We start from the raw sequence: 25,539 nt of genomic DNA, 5'->3' as shown, positions 1-25,539 counted from the left end.
TACGTGAATTGCAGTTGACTTAAGATAATCATTATTATTCTATAATTAACATAGTTTAAATAATAGAAAAGCTAAATATAAATAATAAAAAATATTATAAATTAAAATAGACAATCATAATTGTCTATTATTATTTTTTAAATGTAAAAAATTATGTATTATAACAAAGTAATTGTTATTGTTAATATATATATATTTTTAAATTATGGATTATGATTAATTTTTCACTTGTAAGATATGATAAAATGGAATATATTCAAAGAAAAAGAAAATAAAATAAAAAAATTAATTTTATGGTCCCCCATCCCACAGACATTTACAAATCGAGACAATTCAAATTCCCGAGAAAGGGTCAAAGGTTAGCTATTGTCCACCCAATCGTCTACTGTGTTGAAGTTTGAGACTTCCCACGATTCGTGGGATGCGTAATGGCTAGTGCGAACCCCTGAGTGACCTCCACGACTTCTCTCTCTCTCTCTCTCTCATCCATAGATTCAGATTACCACATGATCATTTCGTTAAAACTTCCCCAAACAACCTCCTTCCCTCTCTCTCTCTCCAACCACCTCAAACAAGAAAAATCATTTCTTTTTTTGTCTTTCTCCTTTGGGTTTCTTCTTTTTCTTCACATTTTGTATTCTTAGAGGACTCATCCTTTGTGGGTTTTCGTGATTTTGATTTTTCTTTACTGGGTTTTCTTTGGTGGAGAGGTTAGTTACCTTTTTAGGATTCTTTGACAGCAAGGTCCCTTATTTATTTGTATTTTTCTGTGTTTCTCACATCCTTATCTTTTTTCACAAGAGGAACTATCCCCAAGTTTGGGATTTGGTTGTTTTGGAGATTTTTCGGATTTTATCTTTGCTTTTTATGAGGTTTTGATGTCTTTAACCGTTGAAACTGTTTCAAGTTCCACCAAGAACATGGGTTTTGATGTGAACAAAGAGAATGCAGAGAAGAATGGAGTCTCAGGAGCTACAGTAACACCAAACACTGCAGAAGAGATTGGTGAAGGAGAGGAGAAGTTAGACAGACAGATGAGTGAGGTTTCTTGTTATGCAACAGAGGAAGAAGAAGATGAAGAAAAAAAGATTGTGTTGGGTCCTCAGTTCACTCTCAAAGAACAGCTTGAGAAGGATAAGGTTTGTTCTATTTGAAAATAAACATAAAATGTCCTTCTTGATTGATATTATTTTGGTTTTAATTTATTTAGTATTTTTTTTTTGTTGATGTATGAGGACTCAGGAAGATGAGAGTCTAAGGAGGTGGAAGGAACAGCTTCTTGGAAGTGTGGATTTGAATTCTGTCGGAGGTAAATTTTCTTCTTTTTTTTCTCTCTGAATTTTATTATTCAAAGTGGGGTTTAACGAATTCTATTCATTTATTTATTAGTTCTATAACTTTATGGAACTAGTGCTTATAATTTTGTCTGTTTTCCTTATTATTTGTTTTTTTTTTTTTACATTGTTTTGTTCCATTCCTATGGAAACTGTTTTAACCAGATCTCAAGATAGTTACTGTTCTCTCTATCTTTATTCATTAACTTTTGAATTTTTTCTATATTTCCAACAATTTTTTTTTTTTTTTTTTTTAAATTGGATTTTGTGCAATTTTTATGTATTTTCTTTAAATTTCATATTCTGGGAATTGGGTTATCTATATTTCAATTGACCATGTCTAGAAATTAATTCCTGTATATTTTTTTTTTTTGCTTGCATTGTTGGTTCCTGATTTATGGATTCCGTGTAAATTTCTTATTCTGGGAATTGGGTTATTTACATTTCAAATGAAATAACAAGACGAAATGGGTTATTTATGTTTTATTTTCTTTGTTGTAGAAACCTTGGAACCAGATGTTAAGATACTGAGCCTTTCAATCCTCTCCCCTGGAAGACCTGAGTCTGTTCTTCCAATTCCTGAGGTAGGAAACCCCAAGGGCTTATGGTTTACTTTGAAAGAAGGTAGCCACTACAGCCTAAAGTTCTCTTTCCAAGTCAGCAACAACATTGTCTCTGGCCTAAAATACTCCAACACTGTTTGGAAAACTGGAGTCAAGGGTAACCTCTCTCTCTATCTCTCCCTTTCATGCATAGTAGCTAGGCCATTTGGCATATAATTGAAAGACTCGGGATCCAATACGGTGTCCCGTTTCTAAAAAATATGAACGGTGTCTATGTGGCATACTTTAATTGGTGTTTAAGTTACGTCAGGCTCTTAACTAAGCTGATCACTTAGCCCAATGTGTTCATTCTCTAACCAAATCGTGCCATGTAGACAATGTTCCTGTGTATAGGAATGGGACACCGCATGGGATCGTGAGTCGTGACTCTAATGGAAATAGGTTACAGGGAAGATCGGGCATAATTTGGTTTTAATACTCAAAGAAATGGTGAAAAATATGGTCAATAGAAGCATGAAGTCCTGAACGACAAAAGAATGCTGGGGATAAATTTGAGATTAATACAATTCTTCTTTAAAAATTCAAGATAATTTTTTTTTTGTGTGCATATTTTAACGGTAATTATTGTTTATTTCCTATTGTTTGGGGGTGGTTTGATCTGGTTCAGGGGAGCAAGAAGTAAAGTATGGGGTACTTTCGAAATGGTTCGTCTAAAATGTATCATATGGTTTTAAAAAAAATTAAATGTATTTACCCAACTTTGAATATTTTTCCCAAATTAAATTTTCTTTGATCTTATATTCCTATCCATTTTAAAAATGGAATTTTAATTATTGAACTCATGGTTTTGAAAACTCGTCTCGTTCAACAATGAGACATTAGACTGACTTTTGAGAAACACATCAGGTTTGAGATGACTTGTCTATCCGTCTCGTTGGTGGACGATACCGAGACAAATTGGACGAGTCATCTCTGTCTCGGACGAGATTTAAAACGATGATTGAACTTGGGTTGTATCACTCACATGAGTTCTATTTCAGTGGACAGTGCTAAAGAAATGCTTGGAACTTTCAGTCCACAGGCAGAACCCTATACACATGAGATGCCAGAAGAGACCACCCCTTCTGGCATTTTTGCTAGAGGATCATATTCTGCGAGAACAAAGGTAAGTTCAACCAAATCACCTTTATTTCTCAGCCTATATTACTTCAATTCTTTCATCACCAATTTTTTTTATTTTTTTTATTTTTTATGCTGATCATCGTGGGTAGGTTCATACTGTTCAATTTGTGGACCACCTCTTGTTCAGGTCACCCCAAAGTTGTACAGATTGGTCATTGAATGATCTTAAGTTCTTAACCATTCGGTCTGGTGGTTCTGGTCTGTGTTGTGAGACACATTCTTAGGATAAATACACAATTTTACCTAATGGACGCAAAGCGTGCCCTTGTACTACATGAACCATAGGTTTTGATTTTTATCTTATTAATCAATAGTACCTGTACAAATGTGAAATTAAATTTGATGTTCCTATGAGTTAGGATGGCCTTGAGAGGGTCCATCAATTTTTAATGACACCATACATGAGGTACATTATCTCATCAAAACAAGAGTCAAGTCTGTGGACCACACAATGCAATGGGTCAGTGAATTTTTTCCATATAATCGACCTTATGTACTTAATTAGCTCTCGTTCGGAAGGTAATAACTCGATCCATGGGAACTGTAGGTTTCTCCCAGATCGAAGAAATAAGATTGTACTGTCCAACCAATTAATTTGTTGGGCCACCTATGCAACATAGGCCAATATATCTAACCTGTCGGGAATCTTGTTTTTTTTGTTGTTGTTGTATTATGCATCATTGCTCTTTTGTCGATTTACGATTTAATTAAAACCAAAATCTCATAATTTTTGTGGTTCTCATTTTCAGTTTTTGGATGACGATGACAAGTGCTACTTGGCGATTAACTACACCTTTGACATCCGAAAAGAATGGCCATCCAATTAAACCAAGAATTTACCCAGTTGTTCGCTCTGAGTCAATTATATTCTAAATCAAAATCACTTCTAGATATCATTCTTGCAATACCATACCCACACGCCTTTTAATTATCCGAAGAACTTACAATCCTGTTTGACACTAGTTTCTGAAACAACAATGGAGTGCAAGAAGAGAAAAAAAAGCCTAGCCATCCATCCATGTGGAAGACTCCTTCCATTATCTCATTATTTGGTGTGAAAAAGTCCTTCCATTAGTTTAATTATCTTAAAGCTCTAATGCTGTGGCATGAACTTGTAAACAAATCATTTGTCCATTAAGAAACCGTTACCAAGTTTTGAAATCAGTGCAGGGAATGCTTTCTTTTTGTTGGAAAATTGTAACTTTTCTTCTCTCTTTTTCCAATCTTCCACTACTGCTCATGACTACTGTTTAAAGCTAGACTGAAATCATGTACTTTTACTTTTCCTTTTGTTCTTCTATTCTTTTTATCTGGTTGGAATACTGTGTTTTTCCCTTTTGGACTCTTCTCTCTCACTTCTCCCCTTTCTTACCCACATGAACTTGGGTTTGATGTCTCTTGGCAGACCCATAGTTCACAGGGTTGTCACCATTAAGTTGAACCAATTATAATCAACAAAAGATATTGGATTGTATGAACATATTGAAATGTAATAATTTGGATGGTAAAATTTGGACCTATTTAAATATTTTCAAGAGTACAAAATCCACTTTGCTGGTTTATAAAGTAGTTTAATTTCTAGTTTTTTTTATGATGCCCCACTCTGATTGTAAAATCGTTTCTCGGTGCTTCTAATGATTTGCTATAAAAATGTAAATGTCATCAAGTCCGTGTCCACGATCCATGATCAATAATTTTGAAACTCATCTAATCGTTCTTTAATCTTACCAAATTTCAAATTAAACTGATTTCTTTGAAGTCCTTTAGAGATCTCCCCAGATCTTTGACCACCTCCTTGCATGGCTATTGGCATGTGATACCCATTACCCACTCTCTTTATATTTATTATTAAATGATTTTATTTTTATTTTTATTTTTATTGGGCAATAAACGACTAAGTCAAGCGTTATAATTGGGTTGTTTGGTTGCAAAGCTAAACTTGCCTATAATAAGTTTATCTTTATTTTTTGTTAAGGTTGGAATTTGGGACATGGTTTTAAAATCCATTAAGTTGTCTCCTCTCTGCGTTGTCTGAGTATTTCTTCTCAACAATAAATATATTTATATTTAAAAAATTATTATTTACTATTAGAAAGTGGATTAGTAGATTCTCGGTAACAAAATCTTATTTTTACATAGATTACAAACATTTAAATCATTCAAAAAATGATTATTTTGTACTAAAAATATCAAATCCAGTTGACTTGGCAGAGTTTTATAGTCTTGGCTAATATTTTCAAAAATCAAAACATTCATCTTGGAGCTTCTCCGAATCAATGTAATAGTTGAGGTTCAGATTGACTAGGTCACCCAATTATACTGCCTTCGAGACTGGTTTGACTTGCCCCAGTAATGTCGAAGTTAAAAAACCATGGGTGAATGTAAAAATATTTTTGGAATCATTAGCATCTTCATCATTATTTTTTGCTTTACATAAAAAATTAAGGTCGATACAATGAATCCTATTTTTCCATTTGAATATATATATATATATATGGTGGGGTTCGACAGCACCAATGTTTGGAGTCAAAATTTGTCCTATATGACTTAAAAGTTTCAGATTGAGCTGATTTGTTGTGAGTATGATCCCGAGGGAAATGATCTACGTTTCTATGATGGGGGTGTATGCCAGAGGAGGGCGTCAAAAAATCATTATTAATATTAATTTTCTATTGGAGCCCACATCCCCAATGTTGTTTGAAAAAAGAAAAGAAAAGAAAAGAAAAGAAAAGAAAAGAGAAACTGGTTTTTCTTGCCCAGGCTTAAGCATTGGTATACAATTTTGACTTTTGTATCCAAACAATCCTTAGGGTTTTGAAGGTTTTGGGATTGCTGAATTGTCATTGAATTGGTCTTGTGAGGCCATTTAATTAATTTTGTCACTCCACGTGAAACTCTTAAATAAATGTAGTACGGGAGAAATTGTAGGAATGCAAGGGGACCACTCTCTTCATGGCCCAAGATACCTAATACAAATGTCAACCATGTATCCCAAAAAAAAAAAATACAAATGTCAACCAGATGATACTGATCGTTGAGATGGAATCTCTCTCTTTAGGCTATTTGATGGCTTTAATTGACCATGATGCTTAGGGAGGTTATTGGACATATCTCATTTTTCAATGTTATGGTGAGGTTTCTCTACACCCTTTAGGGATGGGAAATGTCCCTACAGTCACATCTTAACCCCACGAAAATTTCTCGAGGTACGATAGGATAAATGTAGAGGTTACTCAATTTCGAGCACACAACCAAAGGAAGCAAATCCTTGTAGATAATTTAAGCTAATCAAAACAACTATAACATAAATAGGCATAATTGGTAGATATTTTATGAGTCATTTTGCATGTTCAAAGGGTATGCAATCTAATCGTATTATTCAAAATGACTCTCCACGAATTCAGTTATAGTAAAATATTTTTATAGTCAATAGGTAGAGAAAGAGAATCTCATTCTCTTCTTTTGTCTCTCCCACTTTCTCTCTCTCTCTCTCCAAAATATTTTAAAGTAGAGAGCTTCGGTTCGAGTGAATTGAAACGCTTTTGGAGGGTCAGACTCTGTAAAATGATAGTTAGAAGAGTTGCTCTTAGGATATGAAACACGAGAGTGGAAATCAGGGCTGACCACAATGTGGTGAGTCCAGTCTGTCATTGTATAACATCATTATAAGAGGGTCTACAATGGTGATCACTTATTATATTTGCATCCCTCCTTTTCCCTCTTTGAATGGTTCTCATTGATCCAAACTGTCATAAGTGGGTAAACTATTGCATCAGCATACACTGAAAATCAAACAAAAAGGGTGAACATTATTGACAAACAAAACCTTTTTTTTTTTAAACTTTCTTTTGATGGGAAGGTTATAGAAGTCTCACCTCCTAATCGACTTTGTCCATGACCAACTAAACTCATGATCATGATGGACGATCAGCTATCACGTGGTAGAGATTGTTTCCAACACAACAGGTTACCCCTTCAAAAATTAATAGAAGTTTGACTTCTCTAGGGAAGGTCGGAAATCAACATAATTAATGCATATATACAAATAACCCTAATAGAGTTTTACCACATTTTAAAATTATTTATTATATTTAAAGTCGGGGGCCCCAGAGATTTTATGGAATATAGTGACTTTAACAGCTAAGATTAGCTGGAGCAAAATAACATGGTAGGGTCACTATCACCGAATACTCTATAAATTAGTCAATTTATCGAGATATGAATTTTGTATACCTTAATCATCCGAGATTTTGGTTACAGCATAATGATTTGGTGGTTCTGCTTCACTGAATACTAAATTATCAGATACCTAGAACAGCTCACGAGGAACACTCTTTCTAGATATCGATCTCATGACATTGTTTTAAAACTCGGTTTCCCATTCAATCTTGTCTCGTCTTAAAACTCGGTTTCCCATCTAATCTTGTCTCGTCTTGTTCAGGCCCAATATCGAGTCGTCTTGGATGAGTTTTCCGATATGTTTGAGACGTCTTGTGAGACAAATAAAAAAAATTGAAGGTTAGTCCTAACTCTCGATAAAAAAGTGACTTTGTGAGTTGGTCTCATTTAGTTCCGATACCGAGTTAACTCAGGTGATACGTCTCGATCTTGGACATATTTTAAAACCATGTCTCATGAACTTTCATCCACCTAGGGGGACCAAACATCAAAAGTCAGCTTGATTGATGATTTGATCCATATCCATGGGTTCAAAACAGTTGGCATGACCACAATAAAGAAATATGATAATATTAATCACCAATCAATCTGATTAATTTTTTCTTTAAAAAATGTTAATTTTATATAAATCTTGATTTTTTTGATTACATATATGTTTGCACATGTCACCTATTAGTTTTAAGAAAATTTTTTTCCTCACATAAAAGTCACATTTCACATAATGCTAGACGACCAATCACACAAATCCATGTGTATTGATGGGCATCTCTAATTTACAATCCTACCTGTGATTGGTTTTGTGTGATTGGTCATATATCCAAGATTTCATAAAATCTCAAATTGATTTTTCTTTAAGCAAAAAATTTCTCATAGTTTTTAACGTATAACAAAAATGCGGATCCAGAAGATAGAGTAGAATGAAGGAACATGATTTGTTTAGTAATCCTGATCCTTGGGACAAGGCTTTGAGGTGGAAGATGGTCTTATTGATGACTTGTTTGCATTTATCTCAAGTGCCATTTGATGTTTCTAGTGAGTATTAAAGACCAAATGCCATGTGGCAGTGTTTTAGGCCTATTGTCGAGTGAATGTTTGGCCTACACTACTATGGTAGATATACACCATAGTTTCAAAACTCAAGAAGTATTGCCAAGCAACGAGACGAATGGACGTGTTTTTTGAATTTTGTGGAATCTCGCGAGAAGAATAATATGTCTAGGATGAGATATCGAAAATCTTGTCCGAGATATCTGAAACGAACAAGATATATCAGTTTTCGTCTCCAAACCCTATTATTTCCACCCCCAAATTGGTTTTTTTTTTTAATTCTCTTTTTCTCAATCAAGTAAATCAGAGAACAAAAGGGTCTGGTCAAAAACTTTATTTTCATTATCTAAATCAAGACGAAATTTAAGAGGATTAACATAATTTTTCAGACTTTTTAAATGGTTTAAAATCATTGTCTCATTGCCGAGCGAGACAACTCAAACAAGACAAGATGACTCATCCGAGACAATTCGGTATCAGGCATGGACGAGACGAGACGAGACATGAAACTAACTTTTAAAACCATGATATACACACCAAACATCAGTTTAATGATGATAAATTACTAATAAAACAAAATCTTGGCTTAGATCACAAAGGCTACTCCACCCCCTTTAAGTACACCCCATCTCTTTCCTTGTGATGGCAAACCCGTACCATACACACTGGTAGGGAGTGAATCAAACTAGGGCAATGTAACCACCAATGTAGGTTAGCAAAACCCACCATTCAATAAACTTATTGCTTTACATGCTATTTATCAGGAGATGAGAAATTTGTTTGAGATTATGTTATGATAATGTTAGGTAGAATGCTAGGTTGGTCAGGAAAAAAGAATTGTTGGAGGATGATTTAGAAAGCTCACCTCACATCTATACAGGCTTTTATGAAGTTTCCCTAAAAAAAATTGTTTATTTCTCCTCCAAGAAAAACCCACCCTCAATTAGAAACTACCCTAGCAGTCTCTTGTAACTTGTACTCTCTCTCTCTCTACACCAGCTGCCACCACCCACATCACACTTTATTTTTTTATTTTTGTCTTCTCAGGTCCATCTTTATATAGTCTCCACATTTCCATTCCAACTGCATTTTTCTTCACCACTGCTCTCTGAATTCCTGTTAGTCAGGTTAGTGTTTCAATCTCTTGGAATTTATCTCTCATTCATCTAAAATGTTTTATGTGTTCATATTAGATCTACTTTAAGGCTTTTTAATGCTTTTGTTTCTCATTAATGTGAATGGGTTTCTCTCAATTTGAGGGTTTTCTTTGTTGAGTTGAGATCTTGATTTCAAAAAAATAAAAATAAAAACACTTCATTTGAAAACAAGAAGCTCATTGAACTTGTATTTTGATCTAGTTTTGATTATGAGTTCTTGATCTTGGAGGGATTTGGGGAGTAGGGTATCTTCAAAAAAAAAAAAACAAAAAACAACATTAACATTTTTCTGTTGGGGGGTTCATGTGATTTTTACTTCCATGCATTGGGATCTCTCTGGATTTGCACAATGGGTTTAATTTGATAGATTGGGATTGATTTATGTTTCTTGCAGGCATTTGGAGAGTCAAAAAGTAAAATGGAATCCACCCTGATTTTCATGGTTAGTAGTGTACTAGTCCTACTGAGTTGTTCATCTTTAAATGCTCAAACTGTTGGATCACCACCGTTGACTCCCGCACCCTCCCCCGCACCAAATTACGTCAACCTTACTGATTTACTCACAGTAGCAGGCCCATTCCAAACCTTCCTCAAGTATCTTGAATCCACAAAAGTCATCCAAACCTTCCAAGACCAAGCCAACAACACTGAAGCCGGCATAACCATCTTTGTCCCAAAAGATGAGGCTTTCTCATCTCTTAAAAAGCCTTCTCTCTCTAATCTCACTCAAGACCAACTAAAATCACTCATTCTCTTCCATGCCTTGCCAAATTTCTACACTCTAGCAGAATTCAAAAACCTTAGCCTATCAAACCCTGTTCGTACATTTGCTGGTGGACAGTATGTATTGAACTTTACGGATGTGTCGGGGACAGTTCATATCAGTTCAGGATGGACAAACACCAAGGTCAGTAGTAGTGTACATTCGACGGATCCTGTTGCAGTGTATCAGATCGACAAAGTACTTCTTCCCGAAGTAATCTTCGGCACTCCACCACCCCCGTCCCCGTCCCCTGCTCCGGCACCGTCTCCCAGCATTACCCCGGTTGCGGATTCTCCAACTGGCCCAAATGGAAAAGGGACTCCTCCCACATCTTCACCTCGTTCATCTTCTTGTAGGATCATCAGTAGGGGTATCTTAAATTTCTTGGTTTTGGGAGTTTCAAGTGGGTTGGTTCTATTCTTGTAAGAGAGGATTTGGTTTTATTATATGCATATGGATTGTTCTTTAATTTATACTTTGAAAACTGTACTCATCTTTCTTCCAATTTCTTTGATTTCAAGTCCATTTTCTGGACCTTCAAGTTGTTGAATTTATAATTTGAGGATTTCTTCTCTTACTTCTTTGCTGATTGTGTGTGGTGGTGTTCTTGCTAATGACTTGTCCAATTTCTTCAAAGCTAAAAAATGGGTAAAGAGACTATTGTATGGTATGAAAGAAAACATGGGGGAAAAAAGAAAGAACAGATAGGCAGCTTTCTTCATCTTGCTTGTTTTACTGAAAATGATTCTTTTTAAATTAACACCTTCAATAAAAGAAAGATACAAAAACTAAATTAATAACAAACAAAAAAAAAGGTGTTTATTTACCTGGATTATGAGATGTGTTCAACATGCGTCCCTTGATTAAAAGATTTGAGCTTATCTTCTTGAACTTAGTGTCCAGACTCCGGATCATGTAATGCCAAGGAGTTCAGGTGTCTACTTCAGAATCATCCCCCACTGCAACACGAGATGCATTTCTACCACAATCTTTGCATAGAGAAGATACAAATCTCTCAGCTAAGATCTCGAACTTGACCATCCACAATGTTGCCTTAGATGCCATATCCTTCTTTATATACATGTTTTTCGGTTCAATATTTAGTTCATACAATACTAAACAAAAATCGACATGTTGATCATGTTTATTTGAGAGCAACGCTCTTACCAAGAAATTCAGGAAAAAAAATGAAAATAATTTCTCAATAAACAGAGAAGTGTTCAGTATCTTGCCATTTCACACAAGATTAACTTGAAATCCTGAAAAATTATAGTATGTTCTTTGTCCTTTGTCTTGGATGGTTGAAAGTGATCAATTGACACACCACCTATCCTAGAGCCGACATAAGCAAACAAGAAAATAGAGATAAAGCATTTGTGGAAAATCGAGCCTCTTCTGCAAAATTTCTCAATAACTTTTTGGTTAATCAAATGGCTTGAATGGATTGGAGGACCCAATCCTTTCCCCTTTCCACTCTTCACTTATTTTCTTTCATCTTTGTATCAGTATGACATTGGCAACTTTTGAAGAGTAAGAATGCGAGCTGCTAATCCTGCTAGTAATGGGTTGAGATGTTAAATCAACCGATCCCAAGGAAAATAACTAAATGGAAGATATAATCACGAAGAACCTATTGTTTGACTAACAAAGAATCGAGAAATATGGAGTTCATCAATGAGATCAAAGCAACACTACCACTAACTGAAGAACACAGAAACCACCAAATAAAAGGTTTGTCTGAATTTCCACAACAGTAAAACAGTACAATCATTACAGAATTTCTAACCATACAACAATAATTGTCACGACCCAACTGTCGGAGGTCTGTTAAATGAATCTAACTAAACTAAGTACATCAAACTATTGAAAGTCTGTACAATGGCAAAACTTTTACATATACCTTTTTTTTTTCTTGTTAGATATGGTTCACGATAGAGCTAAATGATGAAATAAAATTAATGATGCCGAACCCAATTATTGGGATAAGGTGTAGACAATGATGGTGATGATCATTGTATTGTTGCTGCCGCCACTGTGGAGGTTTGGATGTGAGGACAGCTTACCCCAGAGGCTATATTTAGATTTCATTAGGGTAACCAACGTTACATTCCCGCTCTGCAACGAGCATAAGCATCTCAAGACGTTTATCAAATAGAGCTGCACTTTCATCTCTCTTGTCAAGCTCAGCAGCTTCGGCCTCGAGCCACTTCTCTCGCAAATCATCAAGAAGATTTCCTTGGTTGGTATTCACACCAGCACCTGGAGCACTTGGAAGGGTGGTGCGAAGTGAAGAATCCCCAGAGGGTGGTGGAAGTGTCAGAAGCATTGCCCGAAATTCACAAGTGTCAGCAAATGACTCAAAGTTACAAGCAATTACATCTAGACAGTATTCCCTTATTTTCAGCACGCCATATCTGCACATGCAACCAAACCAAGTCAATTGCATCACACACAAAATTGAACATATTTATTTTTTCAGGAATAAGCCAATGCGTAGTCCAGTATTTTGAAATGCAATCAGATTCAAAGATGAGTTAGTCTCTCTGCCTTTTGTAACTCTCTTTACAAAGCCCACTTTTTGCAATTCAATAAATAGACCTTTTTAAGATTGTCCATTTAAAATACATCAATTTATTGGATTTCTTACATTGGGAATGATGCAGTATTATGCCCAACTAAACATCCCTAAACGAAAAATCTAAATCAAACCCATATGTGCACCATGTGTGGTTCACTTGCGAACAGTAATAAGGAGAATCACACTGAGCCACACATCATAAAAAATAAAAATAAAAACACTGTTCTAACAACCTCAAGGTGTTTGAAAAAGAACAAAACGAGTTTGAAAAAGAACAAAACAAAAAAGAAATACCGTACATGTCAGATAATATCAGCCAGTGACACAACTCTGCCAGGGAAGCCATTTCTAAGTGCGGCAATAGTGCATCAGCTACAGCACGTTTAAGAGGAAACAACAAATATCTTGATGCAGCATCAAACATTTCTTCTGTCTGCGTGATCATAATGCAATAATTACCGAAAAAACTTAAATTCGAGAAACAAGCATGAAGAGATCAATATTTTCCCAAGTGCTTCAAGTTGTTAAGGAAATACCTGCTCTGGGTCTATCCCTCTCAAAGTATCAGTATACCTGAATGCATCCAGAACAGTCAGAGACAAGTCCATGATAAAACATTACATCAATAGTTTCAATTAAGGTTGGTGTGATAGCAGCAAGCCCCCGAATTAATGGTCCACTGAGTTTGATAATTATGGATTCCACAACATAGTGTTTGAGCTATGTGGATTTAGCAATGCAATTATTGCTTGCTTAGGAGGACACGTATCAAACTTCCATTACATTGAGTGAAAGGATCCAATGTGTAAGCCCAAGAGACCGATGGCACTAAGTGACTAATGGGTTGCTCAATGTTTTGCATTTAATTTCAAGCAAAAAATACTTACATATACTCTATCATCTTCTCAAATGCTTCGATGCTTAAATCATGTTCTTCAAGAAGTGGAAGAGTAAAACTAGGTAACCCATCTTTCCCTTCAAGAAAATCATTCATACGGGACAACCTTGCTCTGAAATACTCCGACCGTGATGCCAAAATCACCTGATGGCACCAAAAAATCTTTTTGTTCACTCTTACGCAGACATCTGCAAGATCATCTTCACATTCAGTCACTTGTATTGCACTGACACCAGACACTAATGTATTAACACCATTATCTAGGTCTTCTTTCCATCTTGAATTGGCAAGGGAAACTTGAAGGATGTTGAATAAGGCGGAAGGAAGCCGGTCTTGCTCTGGAAGGGAAAGACCTTGTAAGATAAATCGTTTCTGAGAGTTATCCACGTCTTTCAATGCCTTATACTCCGCATATTTTTGGTGAATCAATTCTTTCTCAAGTACCCTTTGTAATCCTTCGCACTTGCATACTTTGCAAATTCGCAAAAGATCTTCCATGTCCTCAACAGCAATCTCAAGTCTATCAGAATAGAAAAAATGGATGAGGCTGTAAAGGGCAGGATATGATAATTTTTCCCTAGAGAACCTCACTTCCCGGCGATCTTTCCATTCTATCTCAAATTTCTTCTTAAAGAAGGGTGATCGGGCACTTAAGATGATTCTATGAGCTTCAATGGGTCTGCCTTGCACAAAAAATACCACATCTGGAGGGAACTGGTTCGAATTTGATCCATCATTTGATGAGGGACCTGTTCACGTGGCCCTGTTATGGGTCAGCTCAATAAATAGATTAATCTTGACAAAATATTATGAATAAGACCATAACAACAATAAGTTGAACAACATAATTATTGTTTCATAAAGCATCAACTTCCATAAGTTCTAGTTTTTGTAGCTGAAATATTTATGTATTTAAGAAATATTTCACTGATTTGTGAACTGATTGATGGCCAAACTTGATCATGAAAGTAAACTAGATTGCAATCCTTTAACTATTTAGAAGTTATAAAGTGATTTCAAGCTACTAGATTATCAGAAACATAACCCAAATGGAATTGCCGATTCCCAACACTTGCAAACTTAGTGCAAGAATCAATAACCAATGCAACAGAGAAGTAGGTCTCACAAAGCAGAAAAACCCTTAGTGAGGAATTGGGAAAGTCAAAAGTGACTAAACAAGTCGGAGGAAGGAAGAAGTTTGGCCCATGTTGGGTAGCTTCCTTGGAGTAAAGGACTGAGCTTAGTATTTTATACATGAATTTATCAATTGTCCTCAAATGTAATATGGTCATCAATTTTGGCATGACCTACCTAGCACTTGCTAAGGTCAACCAATCAATTGTGACTAGTACCCTTATCCCTGTTTGATTGTCTTCATTTGTCAGCTAATAAGTTAGTCAAGCAGCTCCCTTCCCCACAAACTCCGAACCCAAACTCAAGGCGTTTTAGAAGTCCATAGAGACTACACGAACATACAATCCCACAAAATGTTTTGCAACAAGTCCAATTAGCTTCTCAAGCTAGTAGGTGGATATAACTTAGAGAACAATTGCATAAAAATGATTCCCTTTGGTCTCAAATCTAATTGACAACTTCCAACAAACCTAGACAAAAGTAGAAGAATACAAACCATAAGATGGATAAGAGGTTTCCTTAAAAAACAATTGTTTATATGCTATTGTGACAGATAATTGCTGCTATTGCTCGCTGGGTAAACCCAGTCTCAATCATTTATCACGAAATACAAGCTATCCTTGAAGGGCTCAAGTTGTGTATCGCAAATGGTTGCCTCAACATTCGGGTTCAAGCAGACTCATTAATGGCTGTCAATATTCTTAACGACCGATGGAGTATTCCATGGAGTGTTATACACTTAGTCATTTCCATTAGAAGGCTCCTTCCTAGTTTCCACAGGTACACCTTCTTCCATGTTTTCAGGGAAGCTAATCAAATAGCGGATTATCTTGCATCCTCCCAAGACTCTATGGATTGTTCTGAAATAGATAGTGGAGTTCTCCCTTGTAACCTCGGTTCTATCATTGATAAGGATCGTAGGGGTTTTCTGTTCTTAAGGTTGTAGCTGGTCTGGGTCTGCCTTAACCCTGTTGACCTTTCAAAAAAAAAAAAAAACAAAATCTACCGATATTGCGCCCACAAGAAATTTTAAATTTTTTCACTGTCTTAGTCCCTCCCATTCATTGAGAACACACTTGCTTCCCCACCCTTGGAAACTCATTTTCATGATATATATATTTTTTGTGGATAGGTAAACCTGTTTTTAATGAGATAAGTAACTTGGTGATGGTGTCTATGGTATCATCACGCCTATAAACGACTCCAATTTGGGGGGGGGGTGATGAACAACACTACTAGTGCAAGTTATGAAAATTAATTTTATTAAAAAATTGCATATTTAAGTGTTGTTGGGTTTCACTAATTTTTCTTGATGCATCCCCTCTATACATGCATATAATTTACTATGCCATAAAGTGCTTAAATGCCTTAATTTTGACATTACTACAAATGTAATCCGATCATCTATGCAATAAGCCCAACATTAGAACCAATATAATAGTAAAATGCAACTTTATGGGATCTAAATGATTAACAAAAAGGATAGTTTAAGTAAGAATCCAAAATCATTCAAAGGAATCCATGGTCTTTAGGTAATCTACTGTTTTTAGTAAATTGTTTTAAGTAAGAATTCCAACATTTTTATGTAAATCTTCTTCAAATTTTCAGCAAGATTCAAACAAAAACTGCAATTGCTCTTTTGTTTCTTTTTTAATAAAATGTGTTGAATTTAAATGCTCTTTTTTTAACAATTAAGCTTACCTAGTGTTCTACCAGGGTCATCATAATCTGATTGTTCAAGATAAACCTGGTTCGCTCTACACCCCAAGAACGTATCCCTCAACGCAGCCTGCAACGGTCCCAAAGGCGGCGGTCGAGCTTCGAAAGCCTTAAGCAATTTCCTTACTTTCATATTCAAAGCTGCATAATGACACCTATCTCCATCAAAGGTGTGCTCGGAACATATCGCTCCGCTCTCTAAAAGCATCCGAGCTGCTTCAAGATGTCCAGCCAAGCAAGCGTAATAGAGAGAGACAGAATCCCATTGATCTCTAGCATTTACGTTGACTCCAGATTCGAGTAGATATCGAAGCCTCTCTACATCTCCAGCTCTCGAAGCTTCAAAGATATCTCCAGCTGGAACTTTCTTGAGAGGAACTGAAGTATTGAAGTCCTCTGGATCGAGATCGATGCCGTCCATATCTGGATCGATCGTCCATGAATTTGTGTTCGACATCGATTCGAGATCTAGGGTTTTGGTTATTGAGAATTGCAGTCCAAGTTTATTGTTTTATGATCTAGGGTTTCGATTTTTTGAATTTTTCGTGTCGGATTTAGCGATTTACAGTGATGAACTGATGATTGACGAAGGAGACGGAGCTTGAGTTAATTGTTTAGCGTCATCTTTAAGAAGATATGGTCCCTAAGTCCAGACGGCTGATAGTCATCTACATTTTCTACACGAATCCCGAGGTGATCTCATAACCATTATTCTTCCCCCGGGCTTCATGGTTTAGACTTTAGATCTGACTTAAAAAAAAAAAAAAAAATCAAATTTTATTTTTTCTAACTCTAATCAAGTGTTTGAAGTAGACAGTCACTCAACTCCTAAATTTTTAACGATTGAATTTAACTATCTTGTATCACACTCTCAATTTGTTGATAAGGGTTACAAAGAACTAAGAGAGAAACTCGCTATGGAGAATCCGCTCCCTAACAAGGATGGGTTCCTCTGTATTGAGTTTCTCTTATAACACTTGTTCTATCATCCATATAAAATCACATTGAAGAAAAATAATAACATAGTCCTCTTAGATTCATGATTTCGATCCGATTTAAAAAGAAAATATCAAAACAATTTTTTTTTTTCTAACTTTAACTAGGTGATTAAAATAGATGGTCATTGAGCTTCTAAATTTTAACGATTGGACCTACCATTTAGATGAAATGGCACTGTAACAACCATGTACTCTGACACCTAGAGTTTAGGTGTAGTTCGCCCTGGAATCACCCGGGAGCACCCATGTAATATTATGTAACGCATCTATTACTTTTGTAATGCGTTACCCCGTATAATCAATATTATATCAACAAAATTACCTCTGGGCTTTGTCTCGTGATTGTTTCATTTACTTGTTTGTTAGCTACGTGTGTATGGTGTACGATCATTTTACAGGCTTGCAAGTGGATTTGATCCCCTTGCGTCGCACGACTTCGCTTTGAAAGAATACGACCGTGACACACTCTCAATCCTTGATAAGTACTACAAAGATATTAGTGAAACTCATCATAGACGATCCACTCCCTCTTCAACATCTTCAAAGTCTATTTAGTATTATATTCAATCCATCATTTTTTATTTAATATTAATTGGAGTGAGATATTGCCACTATAATGTGATTATTCACAAAAAGTTGTTTTTCAAATAAAATGAGGTTTTATAATTATAACACCTATTATTTTTGTAAGTTGGAATTAGGGATGCAACTTGGTTTGGGTTGGTTCGGTTTAGAGCAAAATTAGAATCAAATCGACCAAGGTCGATTCCATTACATGGGAACCAGAATCGAACCGATTTGGTCTAGAATCAAACCAACCCAAACTGACCTTAATTCGGTTTTGTTCCATGGGGTTGTAAAAAAAAAAAAATTTGTACAAATTTATCAATAAAATTATGTAAACAAATAAATTATGAAAAATTAAAAACCCAAAAACAAGATTATGAGATCACATAAAAAATTAGATTAATTAAAAAAAAAAAAACAATAAGGTTTCTAAAAGTTATCGAAAAAAATTAAACCAAAACTACAAAACCCAATTTCCATGAGAGGTATCTACAGCTGTACGCCTTCAACCGCACGCCGAGAGAGAGAGAGAGAGAGAGAGAGAGAGAGAGAGAGAGAGAGAAGGAAGACAGCCGGCCACTGGAGTTGAGACCACGCCCGCAGTCGCACGCATGCAGTCTCACGCCTCACGCCGAGAGAGAGAGACAGTAGAAGAGGGTTTTGTTTATAAAAAAAAAAATACATTAAATAGGATTTTGGTTCGATTTTCGGTTTGGTTCAGTTATTTATAAATCCTGAATTGAAAATCGAATCGAACCTATCGGTTCTTATTTTTGTTAACCTGAAACCAAACCGTATTTTAATTAAAACCGAACCAACCCAATCCAAAATTCACGGATTGGTTTGTTCTCAGTTTGAACCGAATTAACTTGCACCCTTAGTTGGAACAATTGTATATGACACAAATATCTAATCAATTTCATGTTTTGGAAGACAAATTCAACTAGAACAAACTTCCAATCATCTATAGTTTTGTGGGGTTAAATCTTCAAGTTATAGTGTCATTAGATCCACTTTATATTTTTATTCTTGACATCTTCTAATTTTATTATATTTTCTCTTTTAAATCTTTAATCCATTTTATTATTTTTCATTTTTTACTTTTTTAATCTTAATTTTTTTTCACTGTTACTCTCTCAACCTGAAAGAAGATGTCCCCCTCTAACTTAATTATATTTTCTCTTTTACCCATATAATTTAGTTATTGTATTTTTAGTTCTTACCCCCTTTAATCTCAATTTTTTAATAATACCCATTTCATCGAACTATAATTTCTTGGCATCCACTTTATTTCATTTATTTTTTACCTCCTCTAACTTTATTATATTTCCTCTTTTACCTCTTTAATCTTCTTTATTATTTTCATCTTTAACCCCTTTAATCTCAATTTATTATTATTATAATAATACCCCTTCAATTTATTTTTTTGCTTTTACCCCTTTAGCCTGAGAAATGATGTCCATGTTGTAAGTAAGGGTGAACTCTAGTATTATAAAAAAATCAATTATGCTATATATTCATGTTATAATGGTGTGGTAGTATCATTACCATATTAATTCTACTCCAAATTCTCATTTTTCTATCCAAAAATTCTATTTATTTATTTTTTCAAAATTAGCCATCTTCAACCTCTTCAACTTGTGTGGCATAATATTTTTAATCTATCCAATTTTATCTCCAATCCATCACTTTCACCCAATTCTTAATCATTTGTTAAAAAAAATATTATAGATTTTTATATCCAAAATTATATCATTTTCTACTTCCCAAAAATCTTATTTTGTCTGAGATTTTAATTTTTTTACGCAAGAAGTTAAAATAAAGAATTTTGAAAAGAAAACTAAAGGATTTTGACTACAAAAAATGAGGGCATTTTGTTTTGTTTATTAGTTTAGTTGAGTAAACTATGGTCAAAGGGCATGTCAACATTTTGAAAACACGTAAGTAAATAATTAAAAGATTTGCAAAAGGAGCAAATAGAAAAACTCTATCTTCTAGATTTCTTTGCCGGGAGGAGGGATTGCCACCACCTTGTAGATTTCTTTTTTAATTATGAGTGATTTAACTATTTTGCCTTGAGATCTGTAGGTTGAAGTAGATAGAATCTTAAGGGTGAATCTGCGAGTTGAAAAAAATAAGAGAGCACTTGAAGAACTTCATTTTCCATGGTATTTGAAATTTCATGAGAAATGATAGTGAAAAATGTGTAGGGAGGAACTAAAAAATATTTCAATGTTTGGTTACATCTAGAAGATATCAAGACAAAATCAAGAACGAGAGGAAGAAGAAGAGAGTGAAGAGTGAGAGTAGGGGAGGGGGGAGGCATAGGTGCAGGAACCATGGCCAAAGACATAATAGGTACATAGGTTGATAAGAAAAGAAAATTCGAGAGAAATTGAGATTGTGTAGTGTCGGTCAAAGGTGGTGGTATTGATGGCGATAACAATGTTGGGGAAGAAGAAGAAAATGATGGGGTGGATTTCATTTCTCCATTGTTAATTAAGGTGGGAATAAGAAAGAACTCCCTTCACCAGGGTCCTTTAAATAATTTTTCAAATATGGGCCAAAACAAAATTGTGGGCGTGCGTGGGAGGGGGTGTAAAAGGTTCCTAGAAGAGCAAGTGGAAAATTATGGCATCGTCACTATCTTCTAGATTTCTTTCTCATTTTGGTTGAGGCTCCCCACCACCAGCGCCTCCAATGGTACAACCTTAATCTCTTTTTTATATTAACTATAGCTATTATTATAATTTTTTACCTATTATTTTGAGAACGCAGCATATATATATATATATATATATATATATATATAGGGGGCGGTTCAAAGGCCATATGAGAAAACATATGAAAAAACTTTCGTTTTTCAAAATAAGAGTTAGAGGGGATTGAGCTGATTTTTTGCAAGGATGGTCACTATGATGAAAAGATCATCCTCACAAAAAATCAGCTCAATCAGAAACTTCTAAATCCATCAAAAGTGATTTACAAATTAGTGATAAAAATTGATAAAAAATCGACGGTCCACATTCTAAATCACTTTTAATGGGGTTAGAAGTTTCAGATTGGGCTGATTTTTTTTTGGATGATCTTCCCATCATAGAGATCATCCTTACAAAAAATCAGCTCAATCCAAAATTTCTAACCTATATTTTAAAATTTTATTAAAAACGAAAGTTTTTACATATGTTTTCTCATATAGCCCTTGAACCTGACTCACATATATATATATATATATATATATATATTCCTTTATCGTTTCTCTAGTTCTGTTTTCTATTCTATTCTATTCTTGTGTGTATTCTAACTTGATTTGGAACTTGAAAAATGTCAAAGGGAAATTGGAGGTACGAACTGACATGCTGATATTCCTTAGGATTTCTCTATGAAATCTTCTTCTTCTTCTTCTCTCTCTCTCTCTCTCTCTCTCTCTCTCTCTCTCTCTCTCTCTCTCTCTCTCTCTCTCTCTCTCTCTCTCTCTCTCTCTCTCTCTCTCTCTCAATTGTAGTTTGATTAAGGGTAGAAAGGTCAAAAATTAAATTTAGGCTGAGATGGAAAGATATTCCCAAGGATTCCTATGAAAAATGAAGGATTTGGGTTCACATATATACGGTGTTACGAACTAGTTATTCTCATAAACATAAAATGTTAGATGTTTCCCTCATGCAATTAGTGCATGCCTATTTAATTTAACCTTAATTATGATATCCAGATCATCTTTTACATAGTAACAAACTTTGGATTCTGTAATTATTCCCTGGAGGTTAAATTTGGTTAGTTTAGATTAAATTCGGAACAAGTTTCATAAAAATACGAGAATTTTCAAAAAAATCTCCATAAAAACCCTATCTTTGTTCTTGAGATTTGAATGTCTAAGAAAATAAAAAGTTGAGTGTAAATAAGACAAATGTTACAATAAATCCCGACCGTTTGGTTTCTTGTTTACATTGCAATCATCATGCATTTTTTTTTCCACCTGGCCCTAACCTACATTTATATAATTTAATGAAAAAACTTATTAGCACCTTTATTTACTGATATCATAAGATATCTCTGTGCGTGTTTCTACAAAAAAAAAAAAAAATATATCTAAAATTAGTTTACTTTTGTTTTTGTTGTGAAGAGGATGATGGATGTCCGTCCCAGGAAGAAGTATAAATCAGAGACGAGCATTACTATTATTGCTGATGATCATATCAACAATCTTCCTGACCATATTTTACATCATATAATCTCTCTTCTTTCGGTAAGAGAAGCCATATCAACGTCTGTCCTCTCCAAGAGATGGAGATACATATGGAGGTCTATTCATATTTTGGATTTCAACCAGGACCACTTTAACAATCCATCTCAATTCAAGTACTTCGTCGATCAAACTTTGCTGCACCATAGTTTCCTGGACATGCAGAGTTTTCGAATTAAGATGGACTACTATGAAGACAGGGATCTCTCTTCTCAACTTGATAGATGTATAGATTGCGTGATGATGCATCAAGTTCAAGTACTTGATCTCTTGTTCACCACCCCATACAATATTAGACCTAATAGGTATAAACCCTATGAGAAATGCTATCAGGTGCCTCACAGTGTGTTTGACGCCCAATCGATAACTTCCATACAGTTGACATTCTGCAAATTTGTAGATTTTGGTATTGTAAATCTGGTATCTCTCAAGACTTCATCATTATCTCATGTCCTTGTCACGGATGAGACAATGTGGCGTGTGGTCACTAATTGTCCCATCCTTGAGTTCCTACACCTAAGAAGTTGTCATGAATTGGTATCCCTAGAGGGTCAAAATATAAGTATTAGAACCCTTACAATTGTGTTTTGTCGTAATTGAAAGAAATTTGAAATGGATGTTCCAAATCGGTGGTTGTTCGAGTGCAAATCAAACCCGAAGCTGGAAATCAAGTCATGGGGTGCAAACAAGTTGACTTCACTTAAATTCCTATCACCCATGTTCTCAAATCCATTCAACAACAGTGCCCCGTATTTCAAAAATATCAAAATGCTATCGCTTACATGTGTCAAAATTGTGGAAGTCGTGTTCAAGTCCCTGCTGTCTAAATGTCTTCACCTTGAGAAGTTGGAGTTGGTTTACTGCTTAATATTGCCACAGCTCGAGGTTTTCAGTGAGAAGCTCAAGAGCTTGGTGCTGGATAAATGCAGTGGCCTGAAGGAAGTTGAGATCAATACTCCAAACCTTAAATACTTCGAGTTTTGTGGGTCTACTCTGGAATTATCTACAATGAACACATCTTGCATGCTTGAAGCCAAACTTCATTTTAAAGGGAACCTCCTCAGGGAATGGAATGGTCTTCAAAGATATGTTAAATTGAGGAAACTTCTTGAGAGGTTTAATCATGCCAAAGTTCTGACACTGGTTAGTTATTTTGCTGAGGTGTGCCAATTATTTACTTTTTATCATCTACTTTATATATATCATTATGTCACATTAGACCGTCCGTAGTTATAGAACTCTCCTAGTAAATGTGAAACTCTAATGAGTTTTTGGTGTGACACAGTTTTTAAAAACACAGAAAGGGTTATCTCTTTTCTCTATTTACAATTTACCAATTTCTTGTGATGTGAGAAGACTATGCTTATTCCGGGGAAATTACTCAAGAATTTTCTTCCTCCACTATGTACTCTCAAGCATTTGCGGATGAGAGCAATTGGCGCATCGATGAGTTATAAAGAGGTTTAGTCTGCTTGCTCAGTCTCTTGGCTCACTTGGAAATTCTTACATTAGATTTGTAGTACCTCAAGGTACTAAAGTTATCTTTTCCAGACACTTCAATTATATGTCATAGTAAAATTAGTATGAGGAATTGACCCTTTTTTCTAGTATTATATTTATCTTTCCGTCTTTTTTATTTTCATTTTTGTGCGACCATTGTGGATTATTCAAACTTCTTCTGGGCTCGTCTTCCTTTTGATTATGTCCAACATCCCCTCAAAGAAGTTACAGTAGAAAACATTGTAGGTCATGAAAATGAAATGGAATTGGGGAAGTTTATCCTTGGAGATGCAATGGATTTGGCTACTATGTCTATCCCTCCATCAAAATGCTTGACCTGGAAAACTTGAAGAAAGTTGGAAGGCTGAATTATCCATAGAAAGCACTTTTTTTCCTTCTATAGATAAAAATATTTAGACTCGTGCTGGAGTGACCTCAAGGTTGTACCTCATATTCCACATCCTGACGTGAAAATGCATAGGAACCATAGATGCTTTTCATCGTTCATCGAATCCCGATGAAAAGCATCTATGGATCCTATACGCTTTCATGAAAGGATGTGCGATGTGAGGTACAATCTTGAGGTTACTTCAGCATTATTCAAGCATTTTTTTTTTTTAGTTTTTCAATCATGCATTGGAGAAGTATTTGAGAGGTGAGAATCTCAATTCTCTTATATGTATATATATGCAATAGTTTGCTTTTAAAGGAAGGATTTTGTAGAGTTTGATACTATTTGCAAATTATTGGAATCCATGAAAAGAGAGAAAAATAAGAGTTTATTTTGGAAAAAAGGTAGTTTGAGTAGCTCTCTTTGTCTTGCTAAAAGTTAGAGAGACTCATTTAACCTTCTCTGATCATAATAGTAAAGATGTCTGAGATTCGAGATGATTCATTTGATATTTTGGCTGAGTTGATTAAAGAGTCGTGCTGGCAGGACTTTGTTTTCACTGTGTTTCACACTGTGCTGATGAGGAGGTGCACACATAACCATAGATGCTTCACTCGTATCTCCAGGAAACACATCTATGGCCACCACATCAATGCAGTGTGAAACACAGTGAAAAACAAAGTCCCTCTTGGATTTTCCTTGATAAAAACTGATCAAATTGTAATTCTAGCTCCTATTCATTTTTGTTACGATATTATTAGTAAAATCAGTTATTCTTTATGTTGATATTATAATGGTGTCATAATATCATTACCTTACCAATTCTACTAAAAAATCCATTATTTTTTATTTATCCAAAAATTCTATTTAATTTTTCTTAATTAGTCCACCTTCAAGCTCTTCAACCTTTATGGTATATTATTTTTTAATCCATTAAAATATATCTGCAGTCGATCATTTTTAACCGGACCTTAATTATTTGAAGAAACTCATAGATTTTTATATCCCAAATTAAATCATTTTCTACTTACCAAAATTCCTATTTTGTCTTTTAATTTTGGGTTTGGTAAAGAATTTTTTTTCCAAGAGGTTAAAATGACTAGCTTTGGAAGGAAAATTAAAGAATTTTGGCTACAAAAGATGGTGGCATTCAAATCATTTTATTAGTTTATTTGAAAACGAAATGAGTAAATAATTAAAAGATTTTTGAACTAAATTTTGAGAGTTGGAGAGGGAAATCAGCAGCATTCGCTCTTTAAGCAAAGGGTTGACATGGATGCGAAGGAGGA

General features: G+C 35.0%; 4 protein-coding genes across 5 annotated transcripts; 3 read left to right on the top strand and 1 right to left on the bottom strand.

The window, feature by feature from the left end:
• The first annotated feature begins 372 nt into the window (after positions 1 to 372).
• Positions 373 to 4,399, top strand: LOC147411668 (rho GDP-dissociation inhibitor 1-like). Of its 2 annotated transcripts, XM_086451015.1 has the most exons (6): positions 373 to 710; positions 908 to 1,139; positions 1,243 to 1,309; positions 1,836 to 2,054; positions 2,938 to 3,062; positions 3,829 to 4,399. In XM_086451015.1, the coding sequence occupies exons 2-6, from the start codon at positions 921 to 923 to the stop codon at positions 3,904 to 3,906; spliced, it is 708 nt and encodes a 235-aa protein (XP_086307141.1). In that variant the 5' UTR covers positions 373 to 710; positions 908 to 920; the 3' UTR covers positions 3,907 to 4,399. The 2 variants fall into 2 exon arrangements, with proteins under 2 accessions (XP_086307141.1, XP_086307132.1); XM_086451006.1 differs by having other exon boundaries at positions 374 to 1,139.
• A 4,821-nt stretch (positions 4,400 to 9,220) lies between these two features.
• On the top strand, positions 9,221 to 10,802 carry FLA7 (FASCICLIN-like arabinoogalactan 7). Its single transcript, XM_086450998.1, has 2 exons — positions 9,221 to 9,432; positions 9,857 to 10,802. Exon 2 carries the CDS (start codon positions 9,881 to 9,883, stop codon positions 10,649 to 10,651), a length of 771 nt encoding a protein of 256 aa, XP_086307124.1. The 5' UTR covers positions 9,221 to 9,432; positions 9,857 to 9,880; the 3' UTR covers positions 10,652 to 10,802.
• A 1,138-nt stretch (positions 10,803 to 11,940) lies between these two features.
• Positions 11,941 to 17,271, bottom strand: LOC147411666 (ankyrin repeat family protein). Its single transcript, XM_086450989.1, has 5 exons — positions 16,537 to 17,271; positions 13,691 to 14,450; positions 13,340 to 13,376; positions 13,103 to 13,236; positions 11,941 to 12,639 (listed from the first exon to the last, which is right to left on the bottom strand). The coding sequence occupies exons 1-5, from the start codon at positions 17,009 to 17,011 to the stop codon at positions 12,303 to 12,305; spliced, it is 1,743 nt and encodes a 580-aa protein (XP_086307115.1). The 5' UTR covers positions 17,012 to 17,271; the 3' UTR covers positions 11,941 to 12,302.
• Positions 17,272 to 22,245: 4,974 nt separating this feature from the next.
• On the top strand, positions 22,246 to 23,826 carry LOC147411665 (putative F-box/LRR-repeat protein At3g28410). The gene is made up of 3 exons (XM_086432291.1): positions 22,246 to 22,779; positions 23,239 to 23,502; positions 23,716 to 23,826. The coding sequence occupies exons 1-3, from the start codon at positions 22,246 to 22,248 to the stop codon at positions 23,824 to 23,826; spliced, it is 909 nt and encodes a 302-aa protein (XP_086288417.1).
• Positions 23,827 to 25,539: the final 1,713 nt, after the last annotated feature.

Source organism: Akebia trifoliata, chromosome 1 (assembly GCF_017979445.1).
Source record: "Akebia trifoliata isolate Shusen 1 chromosome 1, ASM1797944v1, whole genome shotgun sequence".
NCBI classification, from domain to species: Eukaryota; Viridiplantae; Streptophyta; class Magnoliopsida; order Ranunculales; family Lardizabalaceae; genus Akebia; species Akebia trifoliata.
The sequence above is the reverse complement of the archived record's forward strand: the minus strand, read 5'-3'. Positions and strand labels throughout refer to the sequence as shown.

Excerpts from the sequence above, each read along its gene's own strand:
- LOC147411668 (XM_086451006.1), top strand. The coding sequence starts at position 879 with ATGTCTTTAACCGTTGAAACTGTTTCAAGTTCCACCAAGAACATGGGT. Across the intron at positions 1,140-1,242 it reads AACAGCTTGAGAAGGATAAG|GAAGATGAGAGTCTAAGGAG; the intron begins GTTTGTTCTATT and ends ATGAGGACTCAG. Across the intron at positions 3,063-3,828 it reads CATATTCTGCGAGAACAAAG|TTTTTGGATGACGATGACAA; the intron begins GTAAGTTCAACC and ends TCTCATTTTCAG.
- FLA7 (XM_086450998.1), top strand. The coding sequence starts at position 9,881 with ATGGAATCCACCCTGATTTTCATGGTTAGTAGTGTACTAGTCCTACTG.
- LOC147411666 (XM_086450989.1), bottom strand. The coding sequence starts at position 17,011 with ATGTCGAACACAAATTCATGGACGATCGATCCAGATATGGACGGCATC. Across the intron at positions 14,451-16,536 it reads TGACCCTGGTAGAACACTAG|GTCCCTCATCAAATGATGGA; the intron begins GTAAGCTTAATT and ends CCACGTGAACAG. Across the intron at positions 12,640-13,102 it reads TGGCTGATATTATCTGACAT|ATATGGCGTGCTGAAAATAA; the intron begins GTACGGTATTTC and ends TTGCATGTGCAG.
- LOC147411665 (XM_086432291.1), top strand. The coding sequence starts at position 22,246 with ATGGATGTCCGTCCCAGGAAGAAGTATAAATCAGAGACGAGCATTACT. Across the intron at positions 22,780-23,238 it reads ATTTTGGTATTGTAAATCTG|CTCGAGGTTTTCAGTGAGAA; the intron begins GTATCTCTCAAG and ends ATATTGCCACAG. Across the intron at positions 23,503-23,715 it reads ATGCCAAAGTTCTGACACTG|ACTATGCTTATTCCGGGGAA; the intron begins GTTAGTTATTTT and ends TGATGTGAGAAG.